At 34.0% G+C, this 17,722-nt stretch overlaps 1 protein-coding gene across 1 annotated transcript; it reads left to right on the plus strand.

Moving 5' to 3' along the window:
- Positions 1-7,727: 7,727 nt before the first annotated feature.
- Positions 7,728-8,233, plus strand: LOC139703542 (uncharacterized protein CXorf51A-like). Its single transcript, XM_071607045.1, has 2 exons — positions 7,728-7,853; positions 8,012-8,233. The coding sequence occupies exons 1-2, from the start codon at positions 7,728-7,730 to the stop codon at positions 8,231-8,233; spliced, it is 348 nt and encodes a 115-aa protein (XP_071463146.1).
- The last annotated feature ends 9,489 nt before the right edge of the window (positions 8,234-17,722 follow it).

Genomic DNA, 17,722 nt, shown 5'->3' on the forward strand with positions numbered 1-17,722 from the left:
AGGAATGTGGTATAAGTAGAAAGAGAAAAAGAATTAGAAATGGACCCTGAGAATGTGACTGAAGTACAGCAACTCATGATAGCCTGTCATCCAGTAGTGTCTTTAAGGACATCCAAGAATAAGTTCTCTTTGTGTTTATCAATGAAAAATATATAAAGGTTTATTCATAAGTAAATGACAGTCGGAGTAAAAAAAAAAAGTTAGTTTCCTCACAGGAAGTGAGTGTTTTTTGTTTTTTTTTTTTAGTTTTGTATACTTATGGGGAATTTTGAACTAATCTTCATTTTTTCTTGTTGATTGCTACATGTTTATGACTAAACTTTAAAGTTTGTGTATCTTGGAAGTTCATTTTTTATTATGAAATAATTCAGAGTGACCCAAACCTTCTTCACTTTTTTGGCAATATATCCTGAAAACAGTATCCCTTTTTCCCTGTAGTTTCAGATTTCCTTTAGTTTTGATTTGTTGTTGTTGTTTTTCCTCTGTTCAATTTGCTATTTTGTCCTTTCCAGTAACTACATTTATATATATATATATATATATATATATATATATATATATATATATATACACATATATATATATATATATATGTATGTATGTATTCAAAGAACTATCAAGCTTTGTGCAGATGTCTGTCTCTCTCTCTCTCTCTCTCTCTCTCTCTCTCTCTGTATATATATATATATATATATATATATATATATATATATATATTTAATAATTTCTTAAAACTCATTTTACTTTGTGTTTGTTTTCATAGCACTCTGTAGCAGGTACTCTATGCTTTTACCGTTTTCAGTACTTCTGTTTTCATTGTTTACAATGTGATAACTTAATTTTCTCTTGCGGTTTCTTCTCGATATCTGCCAACCCACACCCCTCTCTTTCTGATGCTTAACAGCTCTACCTTGAGGTTTGCATATATCATCAAGCTCTCAGCAATCTTTTTTTTTTTTTTTTTTTTTTTTTGGCAAATTTCTTTATCCACTGTTTTTCACTTCAGTTTTTACTCTTATATTTTTATAATTTTAATGTATTTTGCATATTATGTTTAACTATCAAATCTCATTTAATCTCATTTAATGACATGAATTCTTTTTTTGGCTGGTGTTTTGCATAAAATATATTTTGATGTGTGGAAAAGGCAGTATTCATGGTCAGAAAAGTCTATGTGCAGAGTGATTTATTTTTACACTTTATTTTTTCCATTTGTAGAGATATTCCCAATTAATAGTGTTCCACAGGGTAAAAATATGTTTGGAGGGGCTGGGATTGTGGCTCTGTGTTGGAGCACTTGCATGCACCTCCTGTGGGGCACTGGGTTTGATCCTCAGTACCACATAAAGTAAATAATTAATTAAAAATAATGGTATTGTGTCCCTTTACAACTGGAAAAAAAAAAAAAAAAGATTTGGAAGGATTTCTTTATTTGGCCAAATGACCCCGACTTTCCTTTTGAGGCAACAGAAGTGATCCATGTCTCTAATAGCCCTCACAAAGCCTTCCAAATCCTTCTTTAAGTATCTTATGGAAACCTCATTGAACACCAGTAACATTCTGTAATTCTTTCTTTTAGGTAGACTGTCAGTGATACAGAACCCTGTGCTTATGTTGAAGTCCAAGTATTCATTTCCTTTTACTCATGACCATTGCCTTATTTTCTTAATTTATAGGACACAAAGAGTCATCTTTTTTGTACCATTCATAACATAAAATATGTTTTAGTATTTATCACAGGGTTCATGCCTACAACTTAGAGCTCAACCCAATGCAGTGTGTGGCCTACAGTGTGTTATCAGCAGTACCATAGGTTTCAAAATAATTTTATATATTGCAATGATTTTTTCGGTTTATATTTTAGTTGTTGATGTACCTCTATTTTATTCATTTATTTATATGTGGTGCTGAGAATTAAACCCAGAGCCTTACACTTGCTAGACAAGCACTCTACCACTGAGCCACAAGCCCCTTCATTCAAGTTTTATATTGCATTCAAGTCAATTTTGTATTGCTATAGAACACTATTTACTCTTGTATGATCTTATAGCAGTTAATGGAAGGTCATATTATTTTAATTTTATTTACCCTGATGAATCATTCATAAATGTCAAATTTAGAGGCTACTATGTGTGTTCTATCTTAAATTTTATTCCAGTCTGATGGTTGTCCTATATATATACTTGGCTAACTATTAAATTCTTGGTAAGAAAAGCAACCCTAATTGCTTTATTCTTAACAGGTGATACAATCTATTTTAAAATTATACTCTTTTGAGAAGTACTCTGAGGAATTCATTATGCTAACAATACGAATTGACCATATAATACATATCTTCATCACATCCCATTTGAAATATAATCTAAGATATAGATATTCTACCCCCAGGCTTGATTAAATATATAAATCACATCTGCAGAAAAATATTTTAAGTCTGAATTTATAGGATTTGCAAATGTCTTATATACTAACCATGGGAACTTTTATATCTCAGATTGTGTGTTAGAGGAAAAACATCCTTCTTAATGACCTAGACTCTTAACAATTGACATAATTTAACTCTGGTTCTAAAGCTGAGGATAAGTGGGATCCACTTTGTATACTAATTACATGTATGGCTTTCAACTTCAAGATTGAATGCCTTTGCATCATTCTAAATGAGGTAGAATAATTTTTAAGTGTCAAAAAATGTCATTTTTGATAGTTACAACAAATGGAACAGTTGCCAAGTGATCTATATTTTTGGCAAACTGTCTGTGTTAAAGACATTTATAATATCATACATCAAATATTGTCTAGCAAAAGTAACTATTCTAAGAAATATACAAGTTTGGGGAAACAAAGATATTCAGGAATACAATTATGCTCAAGATTTTTAAATTAAAAGTAAAATAAATTTATTAAATTTTATTTCAATCTTTTATTTTATTTGCTTAATATTTGATCATATATGACTTTCATTTACGAAGTGTTATTTGTCTCATTATTATAACAGAACCTAGACCATTCTGTCTTAAATTTATATTTCTCATGAAGAAGAAAAAATATTACCTCTTAACACATTATGCAGAATTTGAAATTAAGAACTATTAAGAAATTTATCTATGGTAGCTCTAAGATAAGCATTAAAATTTTGTTAGGTTGCACACCCCTGTAAGCCCAATGGCTTGAGATGCTGAAGCATGCGGATGGTGAGTTCAAAGCCAGCCTCAGCAATGGTGAGGCATTGAGCAACCCAGTAAGAGCCTATCTCTAACTAAAATACAAAATAGGGCTGGGGATGTGGTTCAGTGGTTGAGTATCCCCGAGTTCAATCCTCAGTATCAAAAACAAAACAAAACAATTTTTACTATTCAGTTTTGGTTTTTCCTAAGCAGAAATAGAGTTTATATTTTATCTTATTTTTATTTCTCAAAACCTTGTATATAACAAAACTAGTAAGTAAATAATAAGCCAAGTCAGTAAATAAATAAACACTAAAACAAAATTTCTTGTGTATCAAGGTGGTTGTGCTCTACAGTTATAATCTAGCCCAGAACCAATCACTTTGAAAGTTGTGCATGTTCCTGTTCTGAGGGACCATATTTGCCTATGGAGGTACATATCCATGTGTATCTCTGGCTTTCAACCAGACCCGGTACCTCAGAACTTATGTTTTGTTATAATTATTGTTGTTGTAATTATTGTTGTTGCTGTTGTTATATAAATTCACATTTATATAAAAGCTTAAAAAATAGTACATAGTATGTCCATATCTTCTTTATGGTCACTAAATGTTGAGTCACAGGTAGGCTGTCTCATTACAATTAGTATACTAGTATCTGTATGTTGTGAACCAGGACATGCCCTTATATAAGTACAGTATGATTGAAAACAAAAGTACATTAATATTAATAAAATTCTACAATTATTAACATTTTGTTAAATATTTAAAATTCATCCCTTAGCAAAAAAAAAAAAAAAAAAAAAAAAAAAAAAAAACAAATCTTGATTAAGATTCAACCTATGTATGTATATTACATTCAATTTTTCTTTGTTCTTAATTTAAGTTGGAAAGGCCCTTCATACATTCATTTTATCCATGTTCTTGATATTTTCTAAAAGTTCTTGCCAATATGGAAATGATCAAAGAAGGGTAAGTTATGTGAGATGAAAAAAGTACTGATAACTAAAGTACTCCCTACAGCCAAGCTGGTGGTACTATATGAACATCAAGCAAATAGTAACAATAACGAGATATAACCAATATATAAGAATCTATGAGTCCATTTGCTTATTTATTAATATCAATATTCATATTGAATAAGTAAGCAAATAAATAAATGTCATTGATGGGAAAGCTGCTTATTATATTATACTTATAACCTAAAAATGAAGAAGCAGTGAGAAAAATAGGAAAAATATTTTGTAAAACAAAATATCAATACAAGTTAAAATCTATGCTGTCAGAAATCGTCAATGGATGCTCTGTCAAAAATGCAACTAAAATTGAAGTATTAACATAGTCTGATATTACTTCCTTTGGACCTTTATTGGTGAAAAAAATCAAAACAGTATCTTTATAATGGAAAACTTCAATAAACTCCATCTTACTCAGGTGATAAAAGTTAAAATCACCAATAATGAGATGTCAAATATACCAATATAATGTACTGAGCATTGAAGAACAGTACTTCAATGACATTCTGGTCAGAATGGATAACAAGAATCTAATGATGTAAAAATATGAGCTGCAGCCCAATAAAGGAACATTCTGCAACCTAGCTAACTTATATAACTACCGACATTCTGTGGGTTGTTTTCCTTTGATTTTTGTTTGTTTGGTTTAGCCATTCTCTCTTATGAAGTTTATTTTTCCAGGTTTTTCTTGGATTCTCTCTCTCTCTCTCGCTCTCTCTCGCTCTCTCTCTCTCTCTCTCTCTCTCTCTCTCTCTCTCTCTCCCTCTCCCTTCCCCTCCCTCACAGCCCCTGCCCCTCCCCCTCTCTTCCCACTTTCCTCCCTCCATCCCTCAAAAAAACATATATGTAGGTAAGTTCTATGCATATATCTGAGATCTTCTGCACATAGCACAGTAATGCTGTCTCAATGTTACTGTATAAAACTGCATAATGGACACCGATCTCAGCTTAGCTGACAAAGTACTCATTTTGTAAGCACTCAGATAATTATATGATACTCATTAAGTTCTACCAAGTTAATGATGAAAATTCATTTTCTTTAATATACCAGGACTGTTTCAGTGTACAGGAAAAGAACAGTACCGCTGGCAACTGCTTTGCTTTGTACCTCTATGCAGATTCCAGAGGGGCAACTATGTGCAATTTGCCTTTCCAAAGGAAGCAATCAAATATCTTCATGTTTGTTGTGCCACAAAAACAAGACCTCAACTCTGCCATGATTTTATTCTCTTTTAGTGCTGAGTAATATCCCATTGTGTATATATGACACATTTTTTTTTTATCCATTCATCCACTGAAGGGCATCTACGCTGGGTCCACTGTTTAGCTATTGAGAATTGTGCTGCTATAAACATTGATGTGGCTATGACCCTGTAGTATGCTGCTTTTAAGAAGAGGATAAACAATCAACAAATATATGAAAAAATGCTCATCATCTCTAGCAATCAGAAAATGCAATCAAAACTACTCTAAGATATCATTTCACTCCAGTCAGAATGAAGACTCTTCTTCATTCTAGCTTAATTTTGAACATATATAGCCCCCTTTTGGTTCCTCAGTCACTTCTCCCCAGCATGTGACAGGAATTTGTTAAATTCATTCAGTCCCTTCTGATTCATTCTCCTTTCACAGATGAAAGGTGAATTCAGCTCTTTCATATGTTAAGGACATTTCAGGAATAAACTATTAGCAGGTCCACTTGGGTACATATCGAAAATCACAACCGACAGCTACCTTTAGGCTTTTCTTTTCTAGATTTCACATGTGAGGGAACCCCTGAGATATTTGTAGAACTGAGAAATATTATTAATAAGAAATTATCTCATAGTTTCTATGAGTCAAGAATCTGGGTTCAGATTGGTTGTCCTCTAGCTCTGGGTCTGTTTTATAAGGGTGAATTATCCCAAGGCTCAACTGGGAAGGATCCTCTTCCTAATTAAATCAAGTAGCTGTTATTTGGATTCAGTGCTCTGCAGTTTATTTTGCTGAGGACTCAGTTCCTCCTAAGGTATTCCTTAAAATGTGGGCCTCTTTATTGAGCATTTCATAATATGTTTTAATAAAAATGAGAAAGCACATGTGCAAGAGAGATTGCTACCAAGAAAGTGTTCTAGCAAAGATAAAATTGATGATGTTAATGGCATTCCATTACTTTTGTAGGATTTTAGCTATTAGAAGCAAATCTCTAGATACAGCCCATACTCATGCCATTCAACTGAACTGGATTACACAAGGGTATAAACATCAATTGGTTAAGATCACTGAGATCCTATGAGAAGCTGCATTCTAAATAAAAAATTGATGATTGTGTAGGGAAACATAAAGTACAAATCTGTTGGGAAGGTGGACTGATATATTCTAGAAAACAATGTGGCAATATTTAGTAAAATTATTGCTTTGGACTGAATGTGCCTCCCAAAATTCACATGTTAATACCCTTATCATTAATGTGATGGTAATTGGAGATAGGAGATAATTAAATTTGGTCATGAGGGCTGTGTCTCAGATTAATGCCCTTATTAAAAGAGGAAGACCCCTAAATCTCTCCTTCTGTATGCATCCACCAAAGAAAGCATATGAAGACGTAACCCGGAAACCAACCTTCATTAGAACCTGACTATGCTGCTACAAAACACAGAAACCAGTTATGGTACATTCAAACATACATTTAACAAGGCCATATACAAGGACAGAATTCAAATATAAAATAATAATTCTATTGTTGAGAAGGGAACTAGTGCTAGATTCTAAGAAGAAAGAAAAATTTGAATAAAAGAGAAGGAATCTTGCAAAACTCAATGATGATAATGTGACCAGGCTCCAAAAATAGAATAAAAATAAGGATAAAATGCAATTTTCATCAGTGGGTAGTTAATTTTATTCCTTTCCTATAAGTTGAAGGCCTGGAAGAAAACAATTTTAAAAATTGGCAGCCTTTAATGCCAAATGCAGTAAGTATATTGATATCCATTAATGGGAATATGTCTTGTTTGTAGCATTATTCACATATCTTCTGATAATTAAAGAAAAATATAACCATATTACTTTTGGATGGATTTTAGGTACATTATCCAAAATACTAACTAATGGCTAAGGGAAAGATAGCAGAATGAGTTTGTAGGAGTAGCTTTGGGGAATACTTTGGTAGAGGAAGATCTCTACCACCTGTACTACCACTATTGAACACTATATAAGAATTAGGGTGGGGTGGCTCTTTCAGGTATATTAAAGAAAAGTCTCCTTTGCCCAACCAGATCATTTTTGCCTTCCTAGCATCTCCTCTCCCCCACATCCCAGAAGTGCCAAGAGTGTTGATTTGCAATATCTAAGCTATAGCCTGGTTTCCCTAGCAACCTCCCTAGCCTCATCATGTACAGAAGTGTCAGAGAGAGTGCTTTGTGAGGTCTAACCTCCTCCTTAGTCCTCATTGGCTGGGGAGTAACTTGCTGGCCAATGAAGGCTGAAGGGTGTGGCCCTTCATTGTCTTGGGAGGACATATATGCCTAGGATCCTTACAGCTCTTCAGAAGACCACTGGGAGGCTTCAGTATGGCTAAGGCAACCAAGAAATCACAGAAGCCTAATGCAGATATGGCCCAGTCAACATCATCGATGAAAGAAAGAAAGAATATGAAGACTTCCTATCATCACTCCAGATGCGGAAGAGGCAGCAAGGTAAGATAACCCAACCCAAGCTTCTCCTTTCTGCATTCATTCCCCACGACCTAAGACTCCTATTTATTTTTCATCTGGCACAAACCCCTACTTCACATGTATATCCTATCTTCTTTTCTCAAACCAATGCCCTTATGGCCTCTCTGTTGTCCTTACAGATACTAAAGTCCACCAATAAGGGTAAAAAAACACTTCAAAATAATTCAAGCAAAAGAGACTCAGAAAAGCCTTCCACATCTCTGAAAAAATCTAAGAAAACTAAAGGAACAATACTCTTTGTTCATTATCATCGGCTAAATGAAAAACTGAATAGAGAGCCAGAAATGGAAAATACCCCAGAAACCTCCAGCATTTCAAGTGATGATCTGGACAGCAAGTAATTGAGTGGGGCCAGAGACCTCAGAATAATCTGCAGAGTGTCCAGAGGTCTGGCAGCTAAGAAATGGCTCAATTTTACCACAGGTTACTAACATTAATGGTGGTGAAAATAAAATCAATCTGATGTGAAAAGATGTGTATCTCTGTGAGCCTCTGATGCTGGAGTGGGAACAAATAAAAGGTAGAAGTAGGTGTTTGAGAAGGGAGAGATGTGGGATCTGTGGAGTTGGAGTTCAAAAGATAAATTGTTATCCACACATTGAAGGATAAAGACAAAGTGAGGACTGAGGACTGAAGACAAACTTCCTCTTTATACTTGATCCCACAGGCAAGGCGAAAAGGACTTCATGTTTCTCCCTATTTGTGTATGGCTTTAGTATGTAGATTTCCAGAAACTGTATAAGGTGAGGCATGTGAGTGGCAGTATCTCAAAAAATATACAAGGAGTCACCTGAGGAACACTGACCTCATAGTGGTGTTTGTTACTCCATACCCTATTATGTAAGCAACTAATGGCTCTCAGAAGGGCTAAAGAACTCACTCTATCATCCCTAGGAAAGTAATGGTGATTGAAAGAACAAATCCAGAACCAATCAGCCCACTTAAGAAATTTGGGGTAGAGTAAGCCATTGGGAGTGGTCTGCCTCATGTGCTGGCAAGAAAATGGAGCATTCATTGTTCATGGAGAAGTTTTAAGCAACATGGCTCCTCCTACAAATATCTTTAAGCTTTATCTTTTTCAAAGTTGTTTTCATCCATGAAAAGAGTTTCATGCTTAATTTATGGAACTATAATTGAAGCACAAGAACCTGTACGTGATTAAAAAGTTTGTATGTGGGCTGGGGTTGTGGCTCAGTGGTAGAGCACTTGTCTGGCATCTGTGAGGCACTGGGTTTGATCCTCAGCATCACATAATAATTAAATAAAATAAAGGTATTGGGTCCACCTACAACTATTTTTTTAAAGTTCGTATGTTTTATCACACACACACATACTAATCACAATTATAAGAGTGAATATATCCATCATTCCTTAAAATTTCCAAATGCTGTTAGTCCCTTTTGTGATAGTAAAATACCTGAGGATGGGTACATTATTTTTTAAAAAAAGATTTCACAATTTTGGAAGCTGAAAGTCTGAGATTGGGCAGCCTCACCTAGTTGGCCTCTGATGAGGGCCTTCCTGCTATGTCATAACATGGGCTGATGGCTTCACATGATGAAGGAAGTATGTGTGTGTGTATGTGAGAGGTAAATCACATGGAAAGAGAGAAACAGAGTAGGAAAGGGTCAAAATTGCTCCTTTATAACATCTCTTCTCTCATGGAAACAAATTCAGTCCTACAATCAGCATGATGAGCATTAGTATCTTCAGAGGGGTGATTATTAAAGGGGTGATCATCTCCCACTAGGCCCCACCTCTTAAAGTTGTCTTCCAACCTTTCAATACCAAATATACTGGGGACCAAACCATATTCAAACTACAGCATGCTTCTTGGCAATATCTCCCTCCTACCCCTCCCTGTACCCCCATCTCCAGGTAACTACTGTCTTGCTTGTGGCCACTATCAGTTTCCATTTTCTAGAGGTTTATAAAAATGGAGTCATGAAATATATACTCTTTTTTTCATCTAGCCTCTTAGAAAATTCTTCTCACCCCTCAAAAATCTTTTATTGTTTTAATTTCTAAAAGATGCCTGCAGTCAGTAAGTTTTTTTTTAAGTTATAGTTGGACACAAAGCCTTCATTTTATTTATTGAATTTTATGTGGTGCGGAGGATTGAACTTAGTGCCTCACGTGCTAGGCGAGTGCGCTATCACTGAGCCACAACCCCAGCCCTGCTAATAAGTTTTAAATGTGTATATATAAGGTACAAAAAGGACATTATTAGCACTTGTACATTAATTATCAGATATATTATGTGAGGGAATTAATGTGGAGAAATTCTTGTTATACTATTAACCTTAGATATCATGTAATTAAGTTACTGCTTTCCTTTCTAAAGTAAGTTCCTCAGGATCTAGTATGGCTTGCAGTGCATTTCAGGCCACTATTGTGTGGTCTTGTATGACACATGTATTCTAGCACTTAAACAGCTGTTTCTAAATAAACATTGATAGCACGGTGATTGTAAAATAAAAGCAATAATATAAAAGAAATTAATTTCTTATGTGCTGTCATTTCATGAAGAGTTTATTTGTGCTCATGCTTAAATCAGTAAATCAAAGTGCAAATGAGAGTTTAAGTTCTTACATGATTTATGCGTGTACTTTGATGAAGTTGAATTATATCTTTAAAAGTAAATTTATTCTTGTTTAATTGTTCAATGTTTATTTAAAAAATATTAAATGTAACACCATATGGATGATTTATTAGTTGACTAGATTGTACCTTTTGCTTTTCTATCCATTATTACTTCTTGTTTAAATTCATGATTATTATTCTTCTATTGAAGAGTGAGCATTTAAAAACATTGGCCACTTAGAGTTTAATATGTCATTTATGCCAATGGTTAACAATATTTTTCATCATATTTTGCTCCTAGGATATGACTGTTTTTATTTTGAACATCTTTATTTAGATATAATTGACATGTAATAAATTACATGTAATAAATTACACATAAAATAATAAATTAGATTTAACATTTCACCTGTAAAACCATCACCATTATTAAAAAAAAAAAAAAAAAAAAAAAAAGAATATGATCATTACCTAAATAGTTTCCTCAAACCACTTCCCCAAGCCCTGTCCATTGCCATACAAGCACTGATCAGCTTTCTGGATCTGTAGATTAGTTTATATTTTCTAGAGTTTTATATAAATGGAATCACAATTTGTACTTTTGTATGGTTCTTTCACTCAGTGAAAATTGAGAGTCATCAATATTATTGAGTACATCTACATTACAAGATTTGCATATATTATGATTTTAAGTAGCATTAAATTGAATCTCCACCAATTAGTTACCTTATTCCTTTCACTCAAGTTGCCCCAATGGTTATGTCTTCCACAAATATATTACTTTTTCATTAGGAAATTGATATTGACACAATTCATTTAACTTACTAATATTTCACCAGGTTTACATTAACAAATTTTTATATGTATTTGTGTTTGGTTCTGTGGAATTTTCTCATGTGTAGCATTTTCTGTAACTATTACTATAGTCAACATGCAGAACAGTTCCATCCAAGGAAAACTTTTGCTACATATATATATAACCATAGTCACCTCTAGTCACTTCTCCATCCCTGAAATCAAGTAATTTATTCTTTATGATTTTTATGATTTTTTTTCATTAGAAAAAAATGTTACATAAATGGAATAACTCGGTTTGGAACCATTTTGTATCTTTCTTTTTCACTCAGAATAAATCGCCTGTGATCTAATCAATTTGTGTGTAATAATAGTTTTTTTTTGTTTGCTTCAATCATTCATTGATTAATCCATTTGGTTTGATAAATCATTAATTTATTAAAGAACACTATGTAGCCACAATTCTCTAGAAAAACAAAACAAAAGTATAAAGTCAGGTTGATAGATAGAAGATAGATAGATAATCAGTCAGGCAAGAAGGGAGGCAGAAATAATAAGAGATCTATTAAAGGAATTGACTTAGGCAGCTATAAGCACTAAGATGTCCTAAAATAGGCTATTTGAAAGCTGTAGACCCTGGGATGCAATTATCATTGCTCAGTCTAAGTTTGAAAATTTCAGAACCAGAGAAGTCAAAGGTATCATTAATTCTCAGTCTGAAACTTAAGGCCTATCAACCCTGAGGGTGCTAGTATGAGTCCTAGAGTCCCAAAGCCAGAAAGTCTGGAGTACTGATGTTGAAGGTCAGGAGAAGAAGTGTTGCTATTCCTGAAAAGATATGGGAATCCTTTTCTCTCCATTTTTAAAAATTTATTTTATTTTTTACACAAATGGAGCACAACTTTTCATTTCTCTGGTTTTTACGTGATGGAGATTAATTGCACAAACATAACCACACATAGGAATAATAACGTCCCTCTCATTCTATTCAAGGACCTAGCCAGTAGAATGGTGCCCACCTACATTAATGGCTGATTTTCTTCACTCAGTTAACTAACATGTCAGTCTCCTCTAGAAACGTGTTCATAGACACACACAGAAGTATTCCCAGGTTTCTAAGTATTCATTAACCCAAACAAGTTGACACATAAATTAATTATCATAGATATCTTTGTTGTTTCTAATTTTAGAAGATTAAAATAAAGATGATATGGCATTCCTGTATAAATTTTGAGTGTGAATGTGATCTTCCAACTTTCTGGAATAATACCCAAGAATACAATTTTTAGGTCATCTGATAAATGTATTGTTTAGTTGTGTGAGAAATTTTCATATGACTTTCCAGTTGGTTGTACCATTTTAAATTCCCACCAGCAATCTACAAGGGATATAATTTCTCTGCATTCTCACTAGAATTTAGTGCTATCACTTTATATTTAAGTTATTCTGGTGCATGTATAATGATATACAATTAGCATTTTGATTTGAATTTCTCCTATGGTTGATATAGTTGAACATGTTTTTATATGCTTGTTTTCCATCTACAAATCCCCTTTGTAAAAATTTCCACTCATATTTCTAGCCCATTTCTCTTTCTTTCTCATTGGAGACACTTGCACAGTAAGACTTGGATAAATTTGAAGACAGGTGTACATAAATACAGAACCATTTTATAATTGCTTTTTCTTTCTTCCATCCCTTAATCTTATTGGAAAGGCATAAGAAAATGAATCATTTCTTATTTAATCCAGAATTTCCTTAATTGGATTTTAGGATCTCTGTTTTAAAGAGCAGATTATCTGAATTTTTAAGACCTCTTACAATATTTTTTTGTATTTTCTTTCTACCCACATACCATTAACTGGTATTTTCTCCTAGATCCCGATGAATTTTCTGTTGTTAAATAATACTTTAAATATTGGTATTAAACAAAGGATTGCTATATGTTTCTTCATATAACATTTTCTTCCTCTAGTATGTTGTTATAATCCCTTTTGGCTTTTGGGTGCTCAATGTCGCTCCTATGTAAAAAATGCTGGATTTGGGATTCTAATATTTGGCTTTTGGGATGTACCATTAAGGGATTACATGTAGATTTTGTGGCTGTGGTCTGCTTTTACTTAACAATTCTCCATTCTATTACTGCATCCATCTTTGCCCCTATAATATATTCATTCAGTCATTTCAATGATACTCAACCACATGAGAACCACCTCCAAACTATGTAAAATCATCTCCTCCATAACCTTGTATAACACTGGTTCTGGTAAATAATTTATCCTTAAAGTTTTCTTCCATACCTATTCCAAAGGGTTCTGCAACACACATCAGTCTTGGTACCATACTAAACAATTTATGAATATTAACAATATGATTAGCCTGTATTGGTGTATGTGGGTAATTTAAACCTTTGAATTCCTTTGTCAGATTTACTTGATATTTTCAAAAATCAAAACTAGAGGAAATTCTACAGACATTATATACTGAACAGCTTAGGGATTTTTTCTCTGGTTTCAACATTCCTTGGAAAAATCAGTCAGAGGATAGCTATCATACTGGATGATTAAGGAATTCCTAGCCAATCACTTCAAACTGAAATAACCACAAACAGTCCTGCCATCTCTTGCCACTCAGGCTCTTTACGTAAGCAGAGAATCATCCTCTGAAATCTAATCCCTCTCTTGATTATTATATCTTTATTACACAAGGTTCCTAGAATCATATGCCAACATACTTCAGGAATTTTTGTCTATACATTTGCAAAGATAAATTATGATCTGTGTTAGATGTTCTTTTGCTTTTTAATTTAGACTTCTCTCTAGATCCTGAATCTACAGGTTTGGGTCTTTCTGTATATGTAATTAGACTTATGTTATTATTTCCTAAAATACTTTTTCAGTCTGACTTTTTCTTTAATTTTCTTCTGAGCAAGTGAGGATATGGAAGTTAACTTGTTATTATTACATAGGTTGCTAATTTATTTATTTTTCTGTTCAGATTGGGGAAACCCTATTGATCTTTCCTCAAGTTGATTGGTTCTTTTCTTGTCTTCTTCACTATGTATAAGCTCATTAATCCAGTTTTCTTTTATTCTACAGTCTTCTAGTTCTATAATTTACATTTTAGTCATCTATTTGTTGTTGATTTTTTAAAAAGAAAATTAACAATTGCTGTTTATTGTATGTTTGTGATTCGTGATTTAAAATTTGTATCAGTTTTCTTATGATTCATCTTATTATTCCAGGGGCCCTACCCATACCACCCTGATCAAATTAGTGTCTGACTTATTGCACACAGGTGGGGTGGAGGCTCAGCTCTCTACTCAGCTCTGCTGATACTTATCTTCTCAGCAAAAATAAAAATGAAGCACCAATTAACACCATCACCTTGACTCCAAGTAAGAGTATAGATCCCCACTACATCTTATTCTTCTCAGGGAGAAGTAAGGGGAGAGAGTTTACTCATACTGTTTTGTGGCTACTCAGTAAGAGTGTAAACTCAGATCCTGTTTGGGATCAGCTGATACCAGGGGAAGGGATACTTGTAGAACAAACCAACCCTATCTCTTAACACCTCGTTCTGCTTGGTTAATCTGGACAGGTGTAGCAGTTTGCCTGTCTAATGGATCATACTCATTTCAGGGGTACTTAGAAAGTGAAACACTAACAAGTCCTGATTTGAACTTCTTCATAAATCTCATAGATATCCAATGGTAGTAGAAGCTCAGCTATCTGTTAAGACTCACTGACACCAAATAGTGTGGGTGAGGTACAGTGGTGAATAATTCTACTCTCATTACATTTCCTTGCTGCCATATGGGTTTAAAAGAACAGGGTGCCTTTAAATGCTATTGATGATGCTGGTATTTCCCCTTGGCAAGTCAAGATCAGCATTCCACTCACTGGGGGAAGTGTAGCATCACCTACCTCCATCAACTACTTTTGCCAACCAGGAGACCAAAGATCATCTCATCAAGAATTTTGGTGATGCCTAAAGCAAGACAAAAAACTACTGTTTCCGATAGATCCAAGGGTAAGTGCAGGATGGGTTTTATTTTTGGTCCTACAAACTATGCATATTTGTGGATATTTTGGAGGAAACTATTCCATTGATGTTTGTTGGGAATAGGATGGATGTATCCAAAGTGTTTCTGCTGTCTTGGGTCCTTCTTTCTCTGGTATTTTGGTTAAGACAAACAGGCTTTACTTGGAGATATTTTTGTCTGTGCCTATTGGTGGTTCTACATTGAAAACTTCTGCAGCATCCTTTCTAACATATTTAAACGCCAACAAGAAAACCCAGGGAACTAACTTCCACTAGTTACCTAATTCCTGTGTCCCTATGTGTTCTGCCTTCTTTCTACAGTTAAAAATCCTCTTATGTTTGTTGAATTATGCCCAAGGTTTCTTAATTTTAAGATGGAAACAGTTCTGTTGCTGCCAGCAGTGTGAAGAGAACAGTAGGTAGGGTGCCCAGAATTGGTTTAGCCATGGGTCAGAGATGCCCCAGAACCTTTCCCCTCAGCCACAAGAGGGCACATTGCAACCCAGGGTACCAGGGAACTATTAGAGCAGCCCATGATCATGCCAGAGGTGGATGGAGCAAAGCCTTTCTGGAGGCACTAGAGCCAAAAATATTGTAATCTTTTTAATATTAGGTTTTAATTTCACTTGTATTTTATTATCTTCTGTATTGATTGTCCCATTATTTGTTATCACAAACTTTAATCCAATCTTATATCCAATCTTATATTGTTTTTAAAATGGGACATATACTATTTTTTTTCTTTTCTCACTATTCCTTCTTCTGCACCCTCCCTTACTTTGCTTCTTTTCCTATTTTAATTTTTCACATGGACTCTTTCTATTTATTCTGAACTATTGCTCCCCTTTGCCATTTTTGGATTAGTGGCATAGTAGAGAATATTTTCAATAAGGTGTTACATCTTACTGGTACACAGTCTGCTCTCAGGTAGTCACAGTTACTGGTGATAATTATCTCTTCAAAACAGAGCTGGTAGCACTTTAAACATATCATGTACTCTGACACTGAGTCAAATTTTATTATATATTTATTATGAACTTTTGGTAGGAAATAGATTCCACATCATTTGGAGGAGAATTCTAAAGGATTGTTATATAATTCTGCAGCCTTTATTGGCCTTGCCTTCCTTCTAGAAATAAAGGGATTTTCCTCATCTATCCTTTTTCTAGTAACAGTTGGCCTTTACCTGTGCCATAGGAGTGACAACATATGCTGCCCTTTGGGGAATTGAAGACTTTTGACAGAGTGTCCAAACAGTAATGATAATTTTCAAATCTTTTATGCACCAGCAAGGGAAGCTATCTCTGGGTTCCTGACCTGCTTCTAGTCTTTTTCTTGAGCAAATCTGGAGGACCATAGAAAGGAACCTGTAAGCTGATGTTAATTCATCTTGTGTCTGTTTCTCCAGCGGCTTTGTTACTGTCACAACAACATACACTTGGACATTAACAATTGGTTCAAAGTGTTACTGATTCCTTATTGCCCACTCATGTGAAAGTTTTATACTTCTCTGGTGCTCTGTCTTAGGTGAAAGAGTTTGTGTATTCCATCTCTCCTTGGAGAAGAATAGGTACCCTGATGGCCCTGCAACCTCAGGTCTCGAATGGGCTACAAGAAAAATTATAATTTTGTACTTTATTTGTATTTTTCTCTTCATTATGGAGTAAATGTGCTTATTCAATTTCCCACATCTTGAACAGAAGCAGAACATAGAGCAATGCTTTTAACCACTATGTCCTACTGCATCCCAAGATACTATTTTTATTTTTTCAGGAATGTGTTTAGGTGAGGAGTTCCGACAGAAAAAAATAAGTTCACTAAGGCCAAATATCTAGAAGTAACACAGAGGACTTGAAAAAACTTTTTTCTACAAAGTAACACAGACGACTTGAAAAAACTTTTTTTCTACAAATCTCCAACCAGATCTACCTGGTTGTTAAGTTCCTGGCATTTAAAATACACCAAGATCTTCTTCACTTACTTTCTTTATTGTTCTGTAATTTTCATTGTAGAAATTAAATTTCAATGTAGAAATTAAAGAAGACCTTAGAATATGGAAATATGTCCCATGTTCTTGGATAGTCAGAATTAATATTGACAAAATGGCCACACTATCAAAAGTGCTATACAGATTTATTATAATTTCTATTAATTCGAATGGCATTTCTCATAGAAATAGAAAGATCAGTCATGAAATTCATTTGGAAAAATAAAAGGCCCAGAATAGACAAAGCAATCCTCAGGAGAAAAGTGATATGGAGGCATCACAATACCAGACCTTAAATTATAATATAGAATTATAGTAATAAAATGACATGGTATTGGCACCAAAATAGACATGTAGACCAATGGTACAGAATAGAGTACACAAAGACAAACCCACATAAATACAGTTATCTCATATTAGA

Source organism: Marmota flaviventris, chromosome Y (assembly GCF_047511675.1).
Source record: "Marmota flaviventris isolate mMarFla1 chromosome Y, mMarFla1.hap1, whole genome shotgun sequence".
Lineage (NCBI taxonomy): Eukaryota > Metazoa > Chordata > Mammalia > Rodentia > Sciuridae > Marmota > Marmota flaviventris.